The following is a 10,166-nucleotide window of genomic DNA, read 5'->3' on the forward strand; positions in this document are numbered from 1 at the left end:
CCTCGCGGTCCTTTGAGGAAGCGTCATTTTGCCTTGCTATAGTTGACTGAAGTATCTATCGCGAACTTGGTGATAAATCCCCCTATAATTCGATCGAGCCAGTGATCCACATCACACGCGATCTTATCTTCTGATGCTTCCAGTCTGCGCACCAATTCTGGAGTCCGCACAATAGGTTTGTTGAGCCTACACCTTCCTTGACTATCTGCTAGCTTCGCGATTCACTCGTACAACTCAGAGCAGAAGGATGTAAAGAAAATTTCGTGGATTTCCGTATATAAGTAGCAATCTAACCACTCTTCCTTTGATAATCGCAAATTACTGTTTTCCTGTGCCATGAACTCATGAATCTTCCTATCCAACCACTCTTTAATTCCTTTCTTTGTCAGATTCCAGTGGTACGATGTCAAAAATCTCTTATGCAAATCTCGGTCCTGGCAACGAAACAATTTTTTGGCTTATTGGGGCCTAACCCAGATTCAGAATTGATTTAGCCAAACAAATATCGATACTACTGGCCCTTTCGGGAACAATCCAAGGAGCGCGGACTGAGGTCTCACCTGAAGTAGTATGGGAGGGTGCTAGAACTAGGTTCCCGCACCCTGGAGATGTCTGATGAGTTTAAGTGGTCCGCGGTTTGACCCTGCGAGCAAGTCACTATGCGCACTTTTCCTTACCTCGCAGCCTGATATACTACCTTCGTGCAACCCTACCAAGGGGCTGAACGTCGTGCTCTGCATTATTACCCAAGACCCAATGGTATTCCAATGTTAGTTAATTAACTTTGCCTACTTGAGTGCTTTAAGTATATTTAACATATAAACCATTCATGCAGGTGCACATAGTAAATAAACAATATATTTGCAAATCATATCAAACATGCATTAACCCAAGAATAGATACACAAAATTATGATAAAACTTCTCTTTATTAATTCCTTCCTCGGTTACAGACTCGACTCCACCTTGCGCACTTAGCTATAGGGGTCTGCCCACTCGCTGCAGGGGTTCACGCACTCAGCTATGTACTACTAGGCCTCTGCGCACTCAGCTGCAGAGCCTTCTCCTACTCTACGACCCAAAGACACACTTTACACTTGTGACTCAATCACTTAGACTTGTCACTCTTCCCTATCCTTCTTATTATTTACACTTAGAGCCTCGCTCTATTTATACAATCCCATGGCCCGCAGACCATGGGTAGGTCTATCTAGCCGACATTACATTACAAAACTAGGGTGGACAACCCTGTGACTCTATCATACTTTCGCACCTCGCGCCTGCAATTTGGGGAGATTTACAACAAAATTCGTTCAAAAGTTGGGCTTTGAGCCCGAAAACATGCCTTGGGGGGATTCCATGCCCAACAACAACTGACATGCATGCATGACCAACACACACCACCCATCCAGTTCGAGGGGTGAACCATGCTCTAATACCACTCTATAACACCCTCCTCACACATCTACCCAAGTAACCAACTAACCGGGGTAAACATGCGACGAGAGGCTACTATGGTTGGATTCGACCTCCTATGTGACCTTAAGGAAGTGGAATCGACAGAACACATCAACCAACCTATCCACATCAGCAACATAACCCTTAGGAGACATGTCAGCCACTCAGACATCCTGTTACTAGGTCCCACATATGCTTTGGACATCTTAAGCCTCAGTCAATCTCATGTTATAGGCATGAAAACGTCCATAAACCCAAAGTCGTTCTCACAGGCTTGCCTGGCAGCATCCAGAGACCTAATTTACCAGTGTTATGCCAACGTCCCCGAGATTTGAGCCACTTTTTCAGGCCCAGAGCCCAGGTCACTGCCCATAATGGAATGATAACTTAAGAGTAGTAAAAGAACAGGGAAAAAATGATGCAAAAGAAATAAGTTAAACAAGACATTAATAAGATTCCTACTAGCCATGACAGGCATTTTGTCAAACATGTCGCAAGCATGTAATCTACAAGTGTAACCAATAGAATTAAACATAGGGATCTTGTACTTATCTGAGAATCGCTAAGAACCATTATTCCCTCAAGTCATTTGCTGCATTACCATCTATTAGGCCATAGATACATTATCCATTCATTTACAAGTAAAAGCATCCTAAAATCCATACATAGCTACAATCATAAAACACACATATAACCAACATAATAACAACAAAAATACTCATGAAAGTACAACCATATAAATCACATATGACCCATCAAAATGATCATAGAAATACAAGGAGAAATAACCTTTCATTAATGATGCAAAAACCAAACTCGGGATGGGACTTCCATGTTCCACCCAACCATAGAATGGCTGAGCCAAATCTCTTTTTCATCCATTCACCCCCATGCCATATTCCAAGCATGAATGTGGGACTCAAACCAAAAGAACCAACCAGGGCATACCGAGGCTAAACCACCTCACCCTCATCAATAAAAAACAGGGTTTACTGTAATCCATCCCGGATCACTAGGCCAACACAATGAACACATCATAACAGGCTTTACCATGATCTCCACCTGATCAGTAGGCCAAACAAGCATGAATGCCACTGGATTTCTCCACCTACATTATGAGGAATTTTCCTGTCTCCTACTCTTTCAGGATTTACCGCAATCCAAACCCGGATCACTAAGCCCTAAACTGAGACCCATTCTCTAGGCTTTACTACACATCCCAAACCTAGGATTACTAGGCCCAACAGAGAGAAAACCACCTCTTAGCTTTACCTTATATCCTGCCATTCACCGGCAAGGATTCCTAGGCCCACTGAGGCAACACAATTCTAGATTTATTGCAACCCACAGTCTGGCTCAGGGGTCGCTAGGCCAGTGGTTTTACCGTGATCCACAGTCTGGTTCATGAACCACTAGCTCATGTGCTATATCATTAGGGGATCCACCCCACTCAGCTTCGATTCCATCGTGCAATCCAACTCAATCAAAACATGAGAACCCCATCACACCATGGCTATCCGGAAATGGCAAGGCTACGTTGAAAACACTGTTACACCTAGAAAAACCCATGCCACAAAAACGAAAGAACCACATGACCATGCATGCCAAATCTAACAAGGAAAATACACATGCAAATCGATACCTGCAAAGAATCCTGTTGTAGCTGCTTGATCTTGCTCTTCCTTGCTTGATCTTCGCTTCCTCTTGCTTTCTTTGTCTCTCTTGATCCCATGCATAACCATAACAAAAACTTGAGCCAAGAGCTTACACTAACTAAGAGCTTGCCAACTGATCCTCAAAAGCCTTTTTATTAATGATACCTCTGTTTTCTTCATTTTCCATTATTTTCCTTCATTTTCCTCCTCACATGCAACCTATGACCTTTCACCTTCCTTTTCTCCTAATTTCCTTTATTTTCATAAATAAATGTGTCAAAATGCCATCTCGGCTTTCCAAAGCCTTATCCATAGCCTCTGCCAATTTCTTTAGCCATAAACAACCAAATGAACACCCACACTAGGATGTCTTGCCCACCATTCAACTTGGAATACGTGTCCCATCAACCGTGGTATTATATATTTTTACATGGAATTTTTACCAGGGCTGTTATAGGAAAATGAAGGAAAATAATGGAAAATGAAGAAAATGGAATTATATTACTTCAACCAAAACATAATATAAAATCGCAGTTGGTTTGTGAGATTAGAAACCAGACTAGCTGTAAAAATAAATTGTTTTAATATCAATTTTGTCCAAGAAAACCATTAAGTTTTTTCGTTTCTTGCACCATTTAAAAGCCTCAAAACACATACTAATGTAACTATAGTTTCTATTAGGTCTATCTAGGTTGTATATTTGGTCACCCTAATTTACAGACCTACAATTATCCAAAAAACTAATAACTTACATATTCAAATTGATATCTAAAGAGTTTATAGGTAAAGTAAACCAGACGAACACAACTTCTACATTCTTGAATTCCATAGGAGCATCGCCAATCATAGCTTTCACTGAAGCTACCATCGGGGATTCCGCCATAGGGTTCCCAACACCATCGCCCTCCCAAGCCTTGTACTTTCGTAGGCGAGCTGGTTCACCTTTCACTTCCTCCAGAGTAACTTCAGATAAATGGTGAACATAGTGTTTAGGTCACTTATGCAACCGTTCTGTAGCCTCTCAAGGTTCACCAATATCCTCATGATTGATTTAATCCCTATGAGTCGTTGTTTGATGTGACTCAATTGGATTAAGGTGTCAATCTGACCTTTAGCCCTTTCCTCCCTTCCTTCCACTTGCAACTTTCCTACTAGGGTCTTCACATGCCTTGAAATTTCTAGGTTTTATGGTAGAGGGTCATGCGGATCCTGGTTTCACCAATGTTAATGATCCACTCAAATTCCTTCTCCACTTGTTTGTCTGAAATAGCCCTCCTTTGTTGACGAATTTCATTGTCCCACACCTCCACCACTTTTTTACCCTTCTGCAAGATTGTAGCATGAAATGCATTTGCTACTGCCCCACAACCATTTTCATGCGAGTTCGCTTGCTACAACCCGCTCCTTATGCCTCCACTCTGGGTATACCCCTTGGCCTACCCACCGAATACCCGACTCATCCCATCCTCAACTCGAATACCCTCACCAAGTCAGAAACTACTCTTATCAGTGCTCTACTAATCCACCACTGCTCGATTACCATGCACAGATCGTAAAGGAGAGCACCCAACCTAGATTTTAAAACCTGTTCTGCTGGGATGCTTTGTCTTACCGACTTTTCAGTACTTTCTATCACCAGCTTCGCACCCTCCGATCTGTCGGCGATACGATTGTCACTCTGTGTGAACCTGCTCCATAACTCCATGTCATTTGCCAAACAAAGCGAATTGTGCATATTCATCATTCCCATTTGTTGCCTCTCGTACATGCCCTAAACTATTATTGTACCTACACTCTTCTTAGTCACCTCCTTATCATTTATGAACCAACCTGTGTGACTTGCCTTGATGGAGGTGTTAATAACTTGATCACCTTTTGTTGCTACCTTGTCCATGCAACTTTTCCACGTGTTCATTCTCCTGTCATGTTTTATTATTCCCCTCTCTTCCATGAACTAGGATGAATCAATTATGTAAGCAGATGGAGCTTTTCCCAAACCCTGACCCACCTCTGCATTGCACTCAATGCCAATTGCCATGATGCTGTCTTTTTCGACCAACTTCTGGTAATCTTCCTTGAGCTATCCCTCATGGAGTTCCAAGCATGCCAAAAAGTAAGTGATTGCGCCCTTTCATTGGCTAGCCTGTCTGTGACTACATTCGCTGATCTCCATACTAGACTGAATTCCATTGTTATCAGAGTCACCAAGTGGTGATGTATGTGCTAGATTAATTGTGCTAGAAGCCAATTCCTTGTAACCTTTCTTACATGCGAGCCACATTGTATCCTCCTTGTCGCTTGGATGGCTATCGTCGAGTCTCCCTCCACAGTGACATTGACAATTCTTTCTTAAGCCAAGATTTCCAACCCTTGTTCCAGGGCTTGGAATTTAGCTGCATTGTTAGAGGCATGTCCCAAATTTATGAAATATACCCTGCAAATTTGCCCTGTCCAATCTCGTATAACCCCTCTTGCCCTTATGCTACCAGGATTTCCTTTCAATGCCTCATCAAAGCTTAACTTGAAGAAACCTTGGGGAGGAGGAATCCAAATCGATGAACTCACTTGGCTTTGAGGTTTTCTGGGTTAGGACCCTTGCATACCAAGGTTATCCAGCTCTAATAATTTTAAGACTCATGCTTCTTGCGGAGATGACAGCTCATCTAAGACTTTGGCTCCTTGCTGATTACTGTTTCCTTTAGTTGGCACCAAATTAACTCCAGCAGACATTCTGAAAAGAGCTTCTTGTTCTAGAAGATACATCAGTTCCACTCCTTCCATACTATCTATAGGACAAAACCAAAAATAAGACACCAGGTGAGATTTACCACTTCATTTTTAATGTGATTCCCTCATCATTTCCTAATAATCTCCTGTATAATGTCCTTGACAAGATACAAGTCATCTAATCCCATATAGAGGATAAAACCAAGAATAAGACACCAGGTGAGATTTACCACTTCAATTTTAATGTAATTCCCTCATCATTTCCTAATAATCAATCTCGTGTATAGTGTCCCTGATTGACAAGATATAAGTCATCTAATCCCATATGTCAAAGGTGTAGCCACAAATGTGTAGCGATAGGTATTTAAAAGATGAAATTAAATCTTATATTACAAGAAAAACAAAAAAGTAAATAAAAACCAAACTTTCGGAGACTCTAACATGACATTCACAATGCACAAAGACAAACAACAATTGCCCGCCTCAATGCGATCAACATGTCCCATAGGCAGGGGCTGAGGGAGGCATTGCATGTTTTGCAGATAGGCTGCCCCATAGACGTTTCTGTGTATGTCTATCTGTTGCAGGCCTCCATTAAGGCCAAAACCTTGTCACCCGGAAAACTAGTCCATGCCCACATTATTCTAACAGGATGCTCTCCCCACAGATTCCTGTGGAATACACTTGTCAACCTTTATGCCAAGTGCGGCAGTCTGTTGGACGCTCGCAGGATAATCGACCAAATGTCCTCGCGAGATGCCTTCTCATGGACTATGGTAATTGCAGGCTATGTCAGGCACGGTTTCGCTGAGGACGCCCTAAATCTGTTTTACCAAATGCGCCAGAGTAACATTCAACCTGATCAGTTTACCTTTGCAAGCGTGCTTCCAGCTTGCGCCAAATTGGGTGTTTTGGAACACGGCATGGCAATCCACGATGAAATAACGAGAAATGGGTTTCAGTTTGATTTGTTTGTGGGAAGTGCCCTCGTCGATTTTTATGCAAAATGCGGGAGAATTGAGAAAGCACGCGACGTGTTTGACAAAATGCCTCAACGAGATGCGGTCTCATGGAATGCCATGATTGCAGGATATATGCAGAATGGACATGCAGACGAAGCTTTGCAGTTCTTTTGGAAAATGCCTGAACGAAATGTGGTTTCATGGAATACCATGATTGCAGCTTATGCCAAGGATGGACCTTTTGAGGAATCCTTGACGTTTTATCATGAAATGCAACTAGCAGGTATCCGACCCAACCATTTCACCTTTGCCAGTGTTCTCCCAGCCTGTGCAGAATTGGGAAATCTGAAACAGGGTATGGAAATCCATGAGGAGATAGTTAGACGTGGATACCAGTCCGATGTGTTTGTGGCTAATGCACTGATTGACATGTATGCAAAATACAGTAACATGGAGGAGGCACGCGCTGTGTTTGATAAAATGCCACAACGGGATGTTGTGTCGTGGAATGCGATGATTGGAGGCTATGCGCAGATTGGACATGTTGATGAGGCCCTGAAAATATTTCAGAAAATGCCAGAACAAAACATGGTCTCATGGAATACAGTGATTGCGGCTTATGTTAGGGATGGATTGTGTCAGGAGGCCTTGGCACAGTTTTATCAAATGCGAAGAAAGGGTATCCAACCCAATGAGTTTACCTTTGCCAGTGTTCTGTCAGCATGTGCCAGATTGGAGGCTTTGGAACAGGGCATGGAAATCCATGAAGAGATAATAAGATGTGATTATCAGTTTGATATTTTTGTGGGGAATGCCCTTGTAAACATGTATGCAAAATGTGGGTGTGTAGAAAAGGCATGGCAATTGTTTCAGGAAATGCATTGTAGAGATGTGGTCTCATGGAATGCAATGCTTTCAGGATATGCACATAATGGATATTTTGATGAGGCTCTGGAGGTTTTTCAAGAAATGCAACTGGCAGGAGTAAAGCCAGACACAGACACCTTTTCTAGTGTCCTGTCAGCATGCTCTGACTTGGCAGACCTGGATCGAGGGATGGAAATCCATCAAGAAATAATTAGAAGTGGTTTTCAGCTCGATGTCTCTGTGGGGAGTGCCCTGGTGGACATGTATGTAAAATGTGGAAGCATAGAAAAGGCACATGAAGTATTCAAACAAATGCCACAGCGAAATGCTATATCCTGGACAGCCATGATTGCTGGGTTTTCACTGAATGGGCATGCCGTGGAGGCGCTAAAGCTTTTTGGAGAAATGAAACTGGCAGGAGTAGAGCCAGATTCAAAGGCCTTTGTCAGTATCCTTCCAGCATGTGCCAACTTGGGAGCTCTGGGACTAGGTATGGAAATCCATGAACATATAATTAGAAGTGGACTTCAGGATGATGTGTTTGCAGCCAGTGCACTTGTAGATATGTATGCAAAATGTGGGAATATAGAGAAATCACGTCATTTGTTTGAAAAGATGCAAGAGCGAAATGTCGTCTCCTGGACGACTATGATTGCAGGGTATGCCATTCATGGTTACGGCAAGGAGGCAATTGAACTCTTTGAACAAATGCAAACTTCTGGCTCGAAACCCAATCATGTAACCTTTATTTGTGTTATGTCTGCTTGTTGCCATGCAGGTCTAGTTGAGAAGGGCTGGAAATTCTTTAAGTCTATGAGTGAACATTATCAAATCACACCGACAATGGATCACTACAGCTGCATGGTTGACCTTCTTGCACGCGCTGGACACCTGGATGAGGCACACGAGTTTATCAACAAAATGCCATTAAAACCTGATGCTACAGTTTGGGCATGTTTGCTTGGTGCCTGTAGAGTACATAACAATGCAGAGTTAGGCAACCTTGTCGCAGAGCAACTTTTTAAGTCTGATATAAATGATGCTGCACCTTATGTTCTACTCTCAAACATGTATGCCACAGCTGGAAAGTGGGATGGTATTGAAAAGGTGCGGAAAATGATGAAAGACAGGAAGGTCAAAAAAACACCTGGATGCAGTTGGATAGAAGTCAATAAACAAGTTCATACCTTCCTTGCAGAAGACCAATTACTCGCATAAGTGCAAAAAATAACTCAACGTTGAAGAGATTGTCCAGGTAACTGAAGGCTGAGAGGTGCATGCCATGTTATGCTAGGACACACTAAATGGTGCAGAGAAGTCGAAACAAAGCCATTTGTTGCCGTAGAAGTGGCCCATTTTATTTGGGTTTATCCATTTGGTTCATGGGACAACCATTTGGGAGTGTGATGACTGCTACCCTGCCATCAAGTTCATCCCCAAGATTGATGCAGAAGAAATTGCTGAGGGATACCAACCTTCATCATTATTCCAGTGCAAGATGGTTTTGAAAAGGTGAAGATGATCAATGACAGGACAGTCAAAAGGATACATGGATGCAGTTGGAATATAGGTCATATGATCAACTAGATCAAGGGCAAGGTAGGTCAATGATAAACTAGTACGTGCTTTCTTTGCTGAATATAGGTTATACATATACATGCCAAGAAACTATGCAAAGAGGAAAGGAATGATTGCCTGGGCAGTTGAAGGAAGTGGAGTATGTGCCTCGAGACAATATTGCACAAAGTGTGTTAAGAAGCACATGGAAATTCATTGCCACCAAGTTTATATCTGGGGTAGTTCGAAAAAAGCGGTGAGAGGGAGTGGCCTATATAATCATTTGAAGAATGGAGGAGGAGGGTGTTCTTGAAGGTATATTGTCTGATGCCGATTGAAGCAAGCTGGAACTGTAAACTTATGCAACAATGGAATTTATGTATTATTAGCCTTGCATTGTGAGCAAGAGAATACACATTATTTTGTCTGATAGACCATAATGTTTGGCATTGCAAGTATCTGTATTGTAGATTAGAAAGGAAAATGATCGTTCACAGTCATGCAGCGTGCCAAAGCCATGAATGGTATATAACATCTGCATGTGACATCTAGTGGGATGACGATATGGATGGGAAATAAAATGCCTAAGATCTCACGTTGGAGACTGGAGATGATGCTTGTGTTTTGTGCTTTGATAATAGCAAAAATTGAAACCCATTCTTTCTGGTTTATTCCATAAGACATCAATGTTGACAGTAGACAAAAATGATTAACCCCTGCGTGAAACTCTTAGACTTCACTGTTTCACTGTTGAGGCATATCAAGTCTTCGAGAATGAGAAGTTCACTTTCAATTTCTTGTGAGGAGAGTATTTGCAGACTGTACACTCAAGCAGGTTGAAATCAAGGAGCATTTTATTTTCTTGTACCCCGTTTACTACAAGATTTGAGCAAGAAATTGTTGATTCAGTAAGGATGCTGAGGAGAGCCTATCTATCTTTC

The 10,166-nt window shown here is 42.2% G+C and overlaps 1 protein-coding gene across 2 annotated transcripts; it reads left to right on the forward strand.

The window, feature by feature from the left end:
* Positions 1-6,276: 6,276 nt before the first annotated feature.
* Positions 6,277-9,507, forward strand: LOC149261228 (pentatricopeptide repeat-containing protein At3g16610-like). 2 transcript variants are annotated; one of them, XM_089421895.1, is made up of 2 exons: positions 6,277-8,158; positions 8,447-9,507. In XM_089421895.1, exons 1-2 carry the CDS (start codon positions 6,337-6,339, stop codon positions 8,884-8,886), a joined length of 2,262 nt encoding a protein of 753 aa, XP_089278021.1. In that variant the 5' UTR covers positions 6,277-6,336; the 3' UTR covers positions 8,887-9,507. The 2 variants fall into 2 exon arrangements, with proteins under 2 accessions (XP_089278021.1, XP_089278022.1); XM_089421896.1 differs by having other exon boundaries at positions 6,277-8,327; positions 8,447-8,583.
* The last annotated feature ends 659 nt before the right edge of the window (positions 9,508-10,166 follow it).

The sequence above is a fragment of the Pinus tabuliformis genome, chromosome 6 (genome assembly GCF_031772625.1).
Source record: "Pinus tabuliformis cultivar Carrire ecotype Pingquan chromosome 6, CPIR1, whole genome shotgun sequence".
Classification (NCBI taxonomy): domain Eukaryota; kingdom Viridiplantae; phylum Streptophyta; class Pinopsida; order Pinales; family Pinaceae; genus Pinus; species Pinus tabuliformis.

Excerpts from the sequence above, each read along its gene's own strand:
- LOC149261228 (XM_089421895.1), top strand. The coding sequence starts at position 6,337 with ATGTCCCATAGGCAGGGGCTGAGGGAGGCATTGCATGTTTTGCAGATA. Across the intron at positions 8,159-8,446 it reads CTTGGGAGCTCTGGGACTAG|GTCTAGTTGAGAAGGGCTGG; the intron begins GTATGGAAATCC and ends GTTGCCATGCAG.